Source organism: Podarcis muralis, chromosome 12 (genome assembly GCF_964188315.1).
Source record: "Podarcis muralis chromosome 12, rPodMur119.hap1.1, whole genome shotgun sequence".
Taxonomy (NCBI): Eukaryota; Metazoa; Chordata; class Lepidosauria; order Squamata; family Lacertidae; genus Podarcis; species Podarcis muralis.
This window is the reverse complement of record NC_135666.1, coordinates 54,020,576-54,034,663: the sequence shown is the minus strand read 5'-3', so window position 1 is coordinate 54,034,663 and position 14,088 is coordinate 54,020,576. Positions and strand designations below refer to the sequence as shown.

Here is a 14,088-nt window from a genome sequence, read left to right as displayed (position 1 = left end):
ACATCTGAAGGCAGCCCTGTTTAGGGAAGTTTTTAGTGTTTGAAGTTTTATTCTTTTTTTAGTGTTCTGTTGGGAGCTGTGCAGAGTGGCTGGGGAAATAAGACTATTATGATTATTAAATGTTTCAGCATAACAGGAAAGGTATTAACTGACCTTAATGCTTCGACCAATTAGTTTGGCTTCCGCTTCACTTCTTTCAGAAAAATCCTTCTTCTGAAAGGAGGGCTCCTTGGGCTCTACTTTCCATACAGAAATGTGATATTTCCTGAGTGTGTTTGTGTGTGTTGATTGGCAAAGTTACACAACACTCAATTTATTATAATAATTTTTGCAGGCATTTTTATTATTCACCAAAAGTTTCTATCTCTCTCTTTTTTAAAACCTGAAATTTCCAAAACAGTGCAAGTGTATTAAAATAGAAGTGAACACACAGTCGGTAAATACAGGTGACAATGATAATAACAAGACAACATATGCTTCGGCCCAAATAAATCCATCAAAAGTTAACAATTTTATAGTTGGAGTGAAATGTTTAGCAAGTGAGTGAAAATGATACAATGGCTTCCTTTATATTCAAACATGTGCCCCAAGGCTTTGACACTTCGCATGTCTTCTCTGCTATGTGCTGCTACACCAAGGACTGGCCATAAATGAAGGCACAAAATCAACCTGTGAAACCTCCCCCCCCCCCTTTGCAGCTTGTATGAAAGGTAAAGGTAAAGGGGCCCCTGACCATTAGGTCCAGTCGTGACTGACTCTGGGGTTGCGGCGCTCATCTTGCTTTATTGGCCAAGGGAGCCGGCGTACAGCTTCCGGATCATGTGGCCAGCATGACTAAGCCACTTCTGGCGAACCAGAGCAGCACACGGAAATACCATTTACCTTCCTGCCGGAGCGGTACCTATTGATCTACTTGCACTTTGACGTGCTTTCGAACTGCTAGGTTGGCAGGAGCAGGGACCGAGCAACAGGAGCTCACCCCGTCGCGGGGATTCAAACCACCGACCTTCTGATCGTCAAGTCCTAGGCTCTGTGGTTTAACCCACAGCGCCACCCGAGTCCCTTGTATTGTATTAGTTAGCTTGTATTAGTTAAATACTAATACCTTCCCATCTGACGCTGATGTTGGGAAAGATGGAGGGCACAAGGAGAAGGGGACGACAGAGGATGAGAAGGTTGGACAGTTCTTGAAGCTACCAGTATGAGTTTGACCAAACTGCGGGAGGCAGTGGAAGACAGGAGTGCCTGGCATGCTCTGGTCCATGGGGTCATGAAGAGTCGGACATGACTAAACAACAACAAACCTTCCCATCTAGTACAGAATGTGCAGAATTGCAATTTGGTAAAAATATGGTACTACTGAGAAGCCCATCTATAAGCAGAAAAAGCACATGGAGGAGTTCTTCCTGGAACATAGCTCTTCAGTTCAAACCGCATGTAGGGACTGCAATTTACAATACTCGTTCACATAAAAATCTATGCTAAATTGCTTCTTCCTGACATGCTAGGTTTTTATGTGCAGGGCAGTGATTGCTAACATGAAGTGGGGAATTCAAACCTACCAAGAGCCTGTCCGGACATGCCATGTGATGTTTCCTGAGCATTTTAATTAGCTTCAAGTCACACTTTAAATAGAAAAACAAAATCCACATTTCATTAAGGTCACTTGGAATTAGCATAGTGGTGGCAGACCAGACATTGGATTATATGGATCGAACCAGCAAAAGCGGTTCGCTCTAACTACTCTTGGGAGAATTATTTTTTTAAGAGCATTTCCATGAAAAAGAGAAGATGAGGACTTCAATATGAGAATGAATGCATTGTGTATTTTGATGGCCGTATTCTGAAATTGTGGAATGAGGATGGAATGCTATTCTGGTGTCACAGATAACCAACAACTGTATGTGCATCACAGAATAAACATATATAACAAAACTACTAAAACCTCCATTAATCATAGGAAAATCTAGTCTCCACCGATTTCTTGTTCAGATATGGGATTTGGAGATAATGGGTGATATGTGGTTAGACATACACTGAGCTGACTAACTGAGATCAATGAAATTTACTTACCTGGGTGCACTCTTTTAAATGGGTCTACTCTAAGTATAAATAACATTGATATCAACCAACAATGACTTGAGTTTTCTTAATACATTTTGGAAGGGCAGGTAAAATACCCTTTTCACTGAGATTTGTAATGGGAGTGTTGGAAGGACTTAGAAAGGTACAAACTTGCAATCAAATTATAAATTGCATATTTCTTCAATTGCAGGGTAACATCAGAAAATATTTGCTGTGTCACCTAGAACTTTATAGATTGCAGAACGAGCCACAAGGAAGCAAGGCACAGATCATGAATTAGCTTCCATTAGCTTAAAAACCCTGAAGTCATTGAGGTTTGATTCTTGTCTGCAAAATTTGTACTGATCTGGAACCCATAAAGCCACTCTCTACACACTTACACACACACAGTTCACACATTTGTGGTTACTTGAAAGACACTATGCCATCGCATGGCGTCTGTTTACATTACTGGTGGTAATTAAAATCAATTGATAATAATAAATATAACTGTGAAAGGTTTAAAGAACGCTGGAAGTATTTATTCTTTGATATATTTGGGTGGATACCACTGTAAAATCTGATTATTATTTTTTATAACTGGAACTAAAAAGCAATCACAGTAGAATTGCAAAGAAACCAAAAGGGAGAGCCATGAAACGGAAACATAGAAAATGGTTTGTGGCCTCTGAGCTATAAAATATCTAACAAACTCAATGCAGTGCTGGTGAATTTCCCTCCTCTCTTTTTTTCACATGGCCAAACTACCTGTGCTACTCAGTCACATGCAATTGCCAGAATGCAGCCACAAAAGCTGCAATCTATAGCAGAAGACCGGCATGGGTGGGTGAGGTTTCTAACCCCTGGCTTCAGACCAACCACTATAAAATATGTACAGACAGAATTAGGGTGGCCACATGGCCAATCATACAGAGGATTGCCCTCTGTTTGAAGGGCTGTCAGTCCAAGTCCTGTTTAAAAATAAAGGAACTTAAGAAGGGAGAGCGGGGGGGGGGGTGGTCTTGAAGTTGTCTGTCAACAGTTGGCACTTCGACAGCAGACTGAGCAGGCTCACAGGTCATCTGTCACAATCTTCCTTGCTATGGTGAAATGTATTTCTATTTGAGTTACTGTAATAATTTCTAAATTTGCACACACGCTCTTTCTCTGAGCATGCATATATATGAACATCTCTGTCTTCTTCTATGCTCATTTTTGGCAATGCGTAAGTGGCTGCCCTACATGTAATTTACACACACACACACCTTTCTGCCCTGCACAATAAAAGAGGAAGGTACTTCCACATCAGTTTTCTGCAGTAGATTGCAGCCATTTGTAAACACAAAACCAAAAGCCAACAGATCACAGATAAACTACACATAGCTGAAGATTTGTGTTTCTTCGTCCTTAGATATAATCAATAATCCAGCCAAATTCTAGGTTTTGAGGGAGGGGTGCTGAAATAACCTGGTGCCCTGTGGATACTTTGGACTACAAAGTCCATCATCCCTGGCTATCAACATCAGGCAATGTGAGGTGGGCAGCTCAAGGAGCTAATTTTGGGTGCCACAGAAGGGCAGCACGTTGTCTATGTTTTAATTAATTGTTGCTGTTGTTTTTGCAGAGACCTTGTTTTGGCCTTTGGGGACAAATTCTGAAGATTTGCAGAGAAAGTGCAGATAATAGAATGCAAACATTTCTGTACTTGATTGCTACTTTTTATGATATTCTGGTTAATAATATTAATAATATTTCAACATGCCTCTCAGCTTGTGAAAATAAGCAGACATGTGGAACCAAATCCTCTCCTGGCACATAAACAATCAAATCAGTAGGATCCCACCAGGATAAAATTTGATCTAATTCTTACATATAATAGTGCAACTGAAGGTCATTCTTTAATATACCAATTTAATTTGTCAATATTAATATTTGTCCATTAACAAGACCAGCTGGTGATTAGAAGGGGCAGTCTGTGGTATTGCATAGCTGCTTCTTTTAATGTGCTGAGGTATAACTTTGCAATATTGAAGCAGTCTTATTTTACTTCCTGGGTCGCTTAGCAAAGCCCTTCCATAGCAGGCTGATTTTGAAGCAATGGTTTATTCCACATTAAAAACTATATTGGTTATCTGTTCAGGAATTCATGTTACAATCACTGAGAAAACCTTCAAACTGTACAAAAAAAATATTGCAACGGCAAATAAATATTTCTGTGGTTTTGTGTGAGTTTTCTTTGGGAACTATCATGGTTTTAATTTCCTCCTCATGTCTATGGTTTGTTAGTATATGCAAATAATCAAAGAGACGCCGTGTGACTGGATGCTGGAGGTGCTCTTAATCTTTTTAAACTTATTATTAATGTCACAATGTTTGCCTGCATTATCGGTGATATAAAGTGAAAGCTCACAAACCGAAAGACTGGGCTGGTGGAAATTAGCAGCAATACAAAGAGTTAAAGCTGAATTGGAGCAATTTGTGTCTTCTGTGGATTGCTGTTTGCTCTGATTGAGCTTTAAAGAGCAGGGAAAGCTCTGGAGCAAAAAATTGTGGGCGGAATAAGGATTCCACATGCTTCTTACAAGTGGAATTAGAGGAATGACGGCCACTGATATGCAAAGAGAACGTTCAAGCTAGTCTTGCTCCTGAGTCATAAGGTCAGGATGCCACCTTGCGGTACACTGTAAAAGTACCACAATTGAACTCGTAGCCATTTGGACATTCTTTGTAACATCCAAAGAGGTCGCCAGACACAGCCTGCATTTCCCTTCAGACAGTACGAAGAAGCTGCAACCAACTGAATGTGCATGACTACGTGGTTAGCTATGTAAAACCCAACGCATGTTTCAACTGAAGAGCTAATTTGGAAGTGCCATTGTTAAATAGTACAGACCTCAGAGGCAGAGAATATACCTGGCATGGAAAAAGCCACAGGTTCATAAGATCACAGCTGTCAAGCTCCAGCGCAAAGAACTCAGGTAGGAGGGTTTGGAAAGAACCCCACCGGCCTTCTTGGTAAGTCACTCCTAGAACTTGCTGGAGTAGATGAGCTATGGTCAGCCTCATGTGTTTGGCAGTGCCACCTCGGCCAAACATAGCAAGGCATTCAGAAAGTCATGGCAGTTACCTGAAAACTGGCCCACTCTTCCATGTGGTTCCATAAAACTCTGAAATTTACACTGTAAATTGTGTATATTGTTTCAGGCAATCTCATTCCCAAATGACATTAAGACAGTACAACCCCAAAGTGAGGACTGAGCTATTCCCAACAGTCACTTAAGAATTCACCATGCTATAATCCATTAGGATGGAGCTGCAAGAAAACATGTTAAAGAATCATTACCAAAGAGAAGATTTTTGTTTTACCAAGAAAGGCACCTGAATACATCTCCCATCTTAATGTAACGTGTGATTGCTTTAAACATTATGAGAGATGAATTCATGCGCTAAACATAAATACCTGTTTTCTTGTGCTGAACACCACTACCTGCTATTGTAATTTGTCAACAAACCTGATGAAAATTTCTATTGCCAGTGTATGCCCAATCTTAATCTAGCCTTATTTACATAGAGGGACATGCAGCAAATTCTGCTAACGAAACCTTACTGATAACCAGTGAGGTCCAATGTGTAAACTGCTGGACTTTCAATATAAATCTCAGCTGAACCATGGGAATATTTCTTTATCTAAGCATAGGTTTCTGATCTGACCTTGCACAGCAGTCACAAAAACAAAAGATAGGTGATAACAGGGACAGATTAAACAATCATAAAATAACCAGGCATTAGATAATGGGAGTTTCTTTTGTTTATATTTATAAGATCTTGACTCCCCAGTTCCTTCCCATTGACAAAGGGCTACATATCAGTGAAGTCAGGGTAGCCAAAGGAAGACATTCATTGCTGCTTTCTTCAGTGCAATATGCCCTACGAACAAGGGTACATAGAAGCCGAAATGAGTGACAGTTCCTGTCATTTGGTTGCAAGGAATAGTTTGTCATCTATAAAGCATGCCACACGTCGAGAGAGGGGAGCAAAGTGATTTTGATAGACATGCAGCCCAATCATTTAGGCTGCAGTCCCAGAACCAGGCAGCTGGCAGTAATCCCCATTGAACTCCACGGGATGTCTGGGTCAGGGCTGGCCCAGCCATGAGGCAGACTGAGGCAGCTGCCCATCCCTGTCACTAGAGAAGGGAGGAGAAGCAGCAGCTTCCAGCAAGATCTTGCAAGATCTCATGGAAGTTACATACAATCTCGCAAGAAGTCGGCTAGTTCTTGCGAGATTTGCCGGAAGCTGCCGCCCTGCAACCCCGGTAAGTGAGGTTTGGGCAGAGGGGCAGTGGAGCGGGCCCGGCACCTCCCCGTTTTGCCTAAAGTGGTGAAATGGGATGAGCCGCCCCTGTTCTGAGTAGACATGTACAGAATTGTACTGTTACAGCATCCATTTGAGGAACATAGGAATCAGACCATTGGTCCATCTGACTAATCTTCAATGAACAGAAGCAACTCTCCAAAGTTTCGGACAAGGGCAGTTACTGAACCTAGGATTTTATGCATGCGGGACAGATGTTCCACAACTGAGCATCTCTGCCCTTCCCCATACTCTGCCATTAAATACTGTTTCTTTACATCCCTCAACCCATGCCTTCTTTTCCCATGGCCTCTGATTTTCCTTCATCTTTGTTCTAGACAGAGGATGGCACATTAAAAAATAAAAAATAGATCAACCATTTAGGGGGAGGAAATTGCAAAAAAGAAGAAAAACATTTCTTATTTTATTCTAAATGGATTTTCTGAATTTGTCAACCTGAATCCTGCCCTTACACGTCAGGCAGGCTCCATATTCAACCCTCTTATACTAAGCACAGCTCAGGAGCTGTCGACCAAGTTTCAGAATGCCTCCTGTCTGTGCTGACTGCCTGAGTCTGCAAAACCAGGAGGGGCTGTCAATCAAGCGGTATTCAGTTTGGTGCGTCACTCGCTACCCAAGCCATGCTTGAAGTGCAAAGAAATGGTATCACTCAAGTCCTACCTAAAAACATTGCTGAGGGGTTGTTCTGGAAGTTGTAAAAGTGCTGCTTCTTATTTTAGAAAAGGGTCTCCTAGGGAAGGATGGCGTGACATATCTGCATCCAAGTGGGAAGGGAGATTTAAAAGGGCAGTGTATTTTTCAAAACAAAACCAGAATGTGACATACTTTATAGACAGATCCCTGAAAAGCAGACACACACAAAATCCAATGTGAGCAGCATTTATGGTTCTTTAGCTCCCAACTCAAATATTTTCCTTCCCTCCCCCCCCCCCACCTTTTTAATGAAAGGATTTTGGCTTAGTGCCACTGAAGGCTTTATATACAACATCACCAAGGCTAGTGGATTGCGTCCGTAGGGTGTTTCATCTCGTTTCATCTGCTTGCCTCTTCTGCACTGAAGTTCAAATGTACAGTATGGATGATATATGCATGTCCAAGACTTCAGCTGGATATCAGTGCTTTAAGCTGCGGTCCTATACCCGCTTACCTGGAGGGAAGTCCCATTGAATTCAATGGGACTTACTTGTAAGTAGACGTGTACAAGACTGCACTGTTAGTGAACTATATATATATATAAAGCTATTCAATAGAAAACATAAAACATTGATACAAATATATAAAAAGTCAAAATCAGTATAAAAAGCTTATATTTATAAAAAATACTTTTTTTAGGCAACAGTCTTCCCCTGAGGGTATATACCACAAGTGTTGGATTCATAAATATTGTTCTGCACTGCAGCTCAGTTATCAAGGTTCATCTCTTCCAGAAAGTACAAATTGCTCCAGTCACCTGACATGCCTGCAGTGGTTGCCTCAGGATACATTCCCTAGCTTAAGATGATGATGAACAACAGGGCCTCCGAAAAATCTGGAGAAGATTCCTTCTTCCACATATGGAAGATACAAGAGCAGGATCAATAGGGTAGCGAGTGTGTATCACATGAACGGGCTTTCAAGGTTCCCCTCCAGAAGTTTACTGACTTTTCTGCACCCAGTCCCAGCTGTCTTCATTCTCTTGCCTGTTCTTCTCAGCCTCAATGATCTCTTTGTATTTTCTGCGGAAGAAGCCAATCTGCAAGCGAAAAAGAAATCTTCGTGAAGAGTGCATTTCTGAAATAATAATAATAATAATAATAATAATAATAATAATAATAATAATAATTTATTTTATTTATACCCCGCCCTCCCCAGCCAAGGCCGGGCTCAGAGCGGCTTACAAGCAATAATAAAAACAAGATGAATGATTACAACTTAAAAACAAAAATAAAATACAACATTAAAATAATGGAACATTAAAATCTTAAAATGTAGCCTCATTGCAGGAGGAGAAGGAAAAGAAAAAAGAGAGGGAGGGAGGGAATCAAATTGGCTCCAAGCCAAAGGCCAGGCGGAACAACTCTGTCTTACAGGCCCTGCGGAAAGAAATCAGATCCCGCAGGGCCCTGGTCTCATGAGACAGAGCGTTCCACCAGGCTGGAGCCAGAGTTGAAAAGGCCCTGGCTCTGGTTGAAGCCAATCTAACTTCCTTAGGGCCCGGGACCTCTAGGGTGTTGCTATATATGGACCTTGAGGCTCTCCGTGGGGCATACCAGGAGAGGCGGTCCCATAGGTACGAGGGTCCTAGGCCTATACACGCATCGCAATTTGCAAAGTCCTTAAGATGAATTTTTTTTTGGACTGGTATTCCAGTGACTTGAAGGGGACTTGAGGGAGGATTGGATGCTACAATACATAGATGTGCATGGGAGCAGATATCTGGCTTGGTGTTTGGTCTGAGGGATCCACAGTATCTATTTCCCCCTTCAGCCTTCCGCCTCTGTCCCAGAAAGCGGTCTGTGGACAAACGGCGGCTCCCTCGGCCTGAAAAGCGAGATGAGCGCAGCACCCTATAGGCGCCTTTCACTGGACCAAACCGTCCAGGGCGCTTTAAAGGTAAAGGGGCCCCTGACCAAACTGCTGCTCATTGCCTTTTTAATTTCACATGCATGTGCAAATAAGATATATATGGTCATTGTGTTTGCGTGTCTGTTGGTGGTGTTCAGGGGGGGAAATTGGATGGTTGTGGTCGCTAGCGTGAAAAGTGGCGGAAGGGGTTGGCAACAACAGTAGTATCAGGACAATAGTCGGTACAGCAACAAGAAGAACAATTGTTTCTTTCCCTGTGAGCAGGTTGTATATTAAGATCTGAAAGCTGAATTCAGGTGCTCTGTACTTACAGCTAATCCTCAGAGTTCTTAGGCCAGCAAGTAATTGGTTAGCAAGAGGCTTACCTGCCACACCACAATGCACAATTCCACCAAGTTGCTGCTAAACACAACTCCCTCAGCCATGAATCGTAGTGGACTAGTCACCATCTCCCAACCTAACCTATGTTACAGAGTTGCTGTGAGGATAAATTGGGTGAGGTAAGTCCATGAAATATACTCGGAGTTGAGAGTGGATTTCATGCTCTTTATTCAGCTCATAGTGGTGAGGAGGAATGAATGTTCCCCCAAAATATCTGCTTTATATATATTATTTACACAGTGGGCTGCACATGATTGTCTAATTCCGGGATTCTCCTGTAGGCCAATCAGGTTGTGGATTCACTTCCACCTGGAGCTGGATTGGGTGGCTCCTGTGGACCAATTATACTGCTGCATTGTTCTAGGACCAATCAGACTGCTGCATTCTGAATCCTATTGTTCTAGGACCAATCAAACTGCTGCATTTAGGTTCCTATTCAACTCAGTACATAACAGTCCACTTACATCTCTTGGTGCAGCAGCACTGCTGGATGGAAAAGGCTTCACTGGGACCGTGATGGTGATTGGAATTCAAACGGCAGTGCCCTTCCTGATAGGCGACATAAGCCTATCAGGAGCCGGATCTTAGCCTGCACCCTGCATTGGCGAATGGGGATGCAGCCTGGGATGTGGGCTGTGCCGGGGGCGGAGCCAATGGAGCCAACAGTGGGCTTCCCTCGGATCCGCCCCCTGCCCATTTAAGCAGCCAGCACCTGGGACACAGCCTGTTTGTTCCTGCGCCGGGTTTTCCCCATCCCACGCACCCCCAATTTACACTGATAGGCAATGACTTTGTTGTGGATATGGTGGTCACCGTTCTTTACGGGGCCGGGTAAGGATTTGCCCCCCGGGATAATTGGCTCTTACCCAGTGGTTTTGCCTACCTCATAGCAATTCATCACAACTGGTTGAGCATTGGGGCACTCCCTTGTTTTGGATGGAGGGGAGGTTGTAGGCTCCGCCTGCCCCTCCAAGCGCAGGGGTATCCCGTTAAAGGGATCCGGGCGGAGTGGCCATGTCCACATGCCGAGGGGGGTCGGGGCCGAAGGCACTCCCCCAGATAGCATTCCCTGTGGGGGTCACCCTATTCGATGTAAGTCTTAGGAACCCCCACCTGGATTGACTATGCGTCACTTCCGGCAGGCGGGCCAGAAGTATCTAGATTGCCCCATGCCCAAGCCAAACCTCTTGCATCTGTATTCAAAAAAGTTGTGGCCTGTTTTGACCCCAAACCCAGTCTTATTGGTCTCTTGTTTATATGGGTTGGGGTATGGGAAGGCCGATGCCTTGTCCTGCAAAACGTATACACCACCTTGTGCCCACCTTTCTTCTGAAGAAATAAACAAATGCATAGAAACGAGAGGAGTGTCTCCACACACACACTCAGCTCAGTCCAGAAATCAACCTGAGTTGAGAGGCACTCCTATTAGCAGAGGCTTCTCTTGTCAGCGGTTCAAACCAAATTTCCCCTGAAGTTGCATTTGGAGACGTTTAAAAAACCACTGAGAAATGTTGCTAATCTGACAGATTCTTCCCTTTCAAGTTCTTCATGATGTTTCCACATTCTCACTGACTCCTCACATTTTGCTTTAGGATACATTTGGCAACAATGCTTAAAAATGAGTATGGGGGAAACAGGGAGATGTTGCTACTCACATTGGGATTTATTCATTTTTTACACTTCCCTTAGAGATTCTTGCAGATCTTTCACCTCAACAGGACCTTCCAAAATGAGGCCCATTTTCATTTTAGGAAAAAATTCAAGAGCACTTCTTATTTTAGAAGAGTGATGTTGAAACTACTTGTATCTAATGATCCCCTGTAGCAGGTTTCCTCAACCTCGGCCCTCCATATGATTTTGGTCTCCAACTCCCATGAACCCTAGATAGCAGAACCAGCGGTCAGGGATGATGGGATTTGTAGTCTCAAAACATCTGGAGGGCTGAGGTTGAGGAAGCCTGCCCCATAGCTAACAAGTTTTATACTTCACATGTGATAGTATTTTGGGGTGAACTGTCCAGGAGGGAAGCACACTTGTATGACTTTAAGTGCAAATACCAGAAATTTCTCCTGCCCAATGGGAGCTACATAAGAACACAATTTTTTGTGCCTTCTCTTTCTAATGGGAAATCATATCTGCTGCCTTTAAGGGAATTTCAAACCCTTCTGTTCAGTGAAGAAGTTGCAGAGTTGCCATTTTTGCTGGCCATTTAATATTAATCAGTAGTTTTACAAGTCCCCACCCCTGACTAAAACAATTTGATTTGCGTGAACATTTTGAGTCTACTCTTCCTGACTGGGATTTTTATGTCCTTCCCATAAACAAAAATGATTGCAATAAAGAGGTTTGGGTAACCGTTCAGGAGTAATTACTCAAACATAGCAGCATGCCATTGCGATCATTAAGTCAATATTTTGTTCATTGTAATTAAACATTTATGTTATTCCTACTGTTTTAAACCTGCTCTCACCCTCCTGCAGGGTGTGATGTTTTCGCCTGCCTCCATCAGTCAGACGTTATTACCCTCTTCCCCGTCATGGAGCATATTTAAAATGCCTTTGTACATTAGATTTGATCCAGCTACGGTTCTATTAAACATGACTTTTAAACTGAAAATCTTTTATCAAATCAGATACCCAGCAAAAGTCCAGAATTCACTTGTCTGTGACCTGTTTCAGCTCTTATTAATATGATGCTGGGCATTTAGGAAGAGGTTATTGTGGTGTTTGCCCGTTCTTTTTTAAAATGTCTGTACAGGGGAAGAGAAAGAGTTAGTAGGTAGACCAATAGAAAAGCCAGAGGCAGAGCCTACCTGTTTATAAAAGGGCTTAGCCTGAGATCTGGGGTGGTTGGTCTTGATTGATTGATTGATTGGTTGGTTGGTTGGGAAAAGGCAGTTGGGAAAGCAGTTGGCAGACAGTTGGAATTAGAGAGACAGTTAGTGAAGTCGTTTCTTGTGTGAGGGGAGGTAGAAGAGTTAGAGACAGGATAAAATTAAGGCTAAGAAGGTAATGAGTAACAATGCAGTTAAAGTTTATTTGTGTCTGCAGTAAACTACACTCTTCTTTGTTAACTTAAGAACCTGACTGAGACTAAGTGATTTACCGGGGAGGACCTGGTTGGTGGCAGCGGATTAGTGGTGTACGGGTCAATAGTCCGTGAGACGACCGGGGGCTCCGTACGAATGCCACAGTTATCCATATGGTATTCCAGTGTCTGCTTTGAACTATGGAACTTGCTTCCACATGATGCAAGGCTACCAACTTAGAAAAGTGGGAGACACAAGTGGGGGTGCTCAGCTCCTGTTTTTGGACTCACTCCATAAGCCTCTGGCTGACCACTGGGAGAATACTGGATTAAATGGAAAACTAGAACGTCAGAGAGAAGGTTTCTGGCTTCCAGTTCTCCCTAATGTGTGTGTGTAGGGAATACAGTGGTGCCTCGCAAGACGAAATTAATCCATTAATTAAGTCTCTTCGTCTTGCGGTTTTTTCGTCTTGCGAAGCACGGCTATTAGCGGCTTAGCGGCTCTTAGCGGCTTAGCGGCTATTAACGGCTTAGCGGCTTTAAGAAAAAGGAAAGGAACTCACAAAAACTCGCAAGACGTTTCGTCTTGCAAAGCAAGCCCATAGGGAAATTCGTCTTGCGGAATGACTCAAAAAACGGAAAACCCTTTCGTCTAGCGAGTTTTTCGTCTTGCGAGGCATTCGTCTTGCGGGGCACCACTGTATAGGGAATTCCCACCCACCCTCACAGGGAAATTAATCATGAAGTTCTCTACTTGCCATCTAAAGTATCACCCTATACATCAGGGCTGCATAGACATCAGGTGTGCAAGATCTCATTTATTAAAATAGACTCCAGAGACCCGAGTACAGAAGGCTAAAGAATTTAGAGTCCAGGAATTGAATACCAGGACTGAAATGAGCTCACAGTCTGTAGCTATTATGCCCCCACATGACTTTCTTCATTTCAGCAGTATGGGGGTTTTTTTGGCTGGGGGGAGTTGTCTGCCATTTTGTTGTTACTGTTGTAAAGAAAGCGTGAGTCAGAAAACTTTGCTGACCTACTTCAAGGACAGCTCCATTGGTTGGAGTGTGGTGCTGGTAATACCAAGGCCGCAGGTTCTATTCCCACATGGGAAAGCTGCATATTCCTGCACTGGAGGGGGTTAGACTAGATGATCCTCAGGGTCCCTTCTAACACTACGATTTTAAGTCACTCAGAGATCTCTACAAGCAGATTTTGGCTCTGCCATTAGGCAGAGTGAGGCATCACCCTTAGCTACAGACTTCTGAATATGGAACAGTGTCAACACCATCTTGAAGTTTGCCTCAAGGTGCAAAATATCCTGATCCTGATCCACCGCCTGCCAATTCATGTTAGATAAGTCTACTAAGGAGTAAGCACCACTGAGTACAATGGAACTTAGTCCCAGGAAGGGATGTCAGACAATTCTGGTGAAAACAAAACGGTCTGGAGACTGCCCAGGTTCACTCATTGGTCTGATGTCTGGAACAGAAGTCAATCCAGTGAATACATTTGGTATTCGCTGTTGTTGCTCACAGTTCTCGAATTATACATTACACCTGTCAATGCACACACACACCCCGAGTGAGAGACTTGCATTGCATTTAACTCTGTATCGAAATGAATGGGGTGGAATAATGTAACAATATAATTTATATGAGTTACATAATTAAT

At 43.0% G+C, this 14,088-nt stretch overlaps 1 protein-coding gene across 1 annotated transcript in view; it reads right to left on the bottom strand.

Moving 5' to 3' along the window:
- Positions 1 to 312: 312 nt before the first annotated feature.
- Positions 313 to 14,088, bottom strand: part of ITGA9 (integrin subunit alpha 9) — a 243,351-nt gene continuing 229,575 nt past the window's right edge. Inside the window, exon 28 of the mRNA XM_028751023.2 lies at positions 313 to 8,170. Within this exon, the coding sequence (XP_028606856.2) occupies positions 8,072 to 8,170 (99 nt within the window). The 3' untranslated portion in view covers positions 313 to 8,071. The remainder of the gene's footprint in view (positions 8,171 to 14,088) is intronic.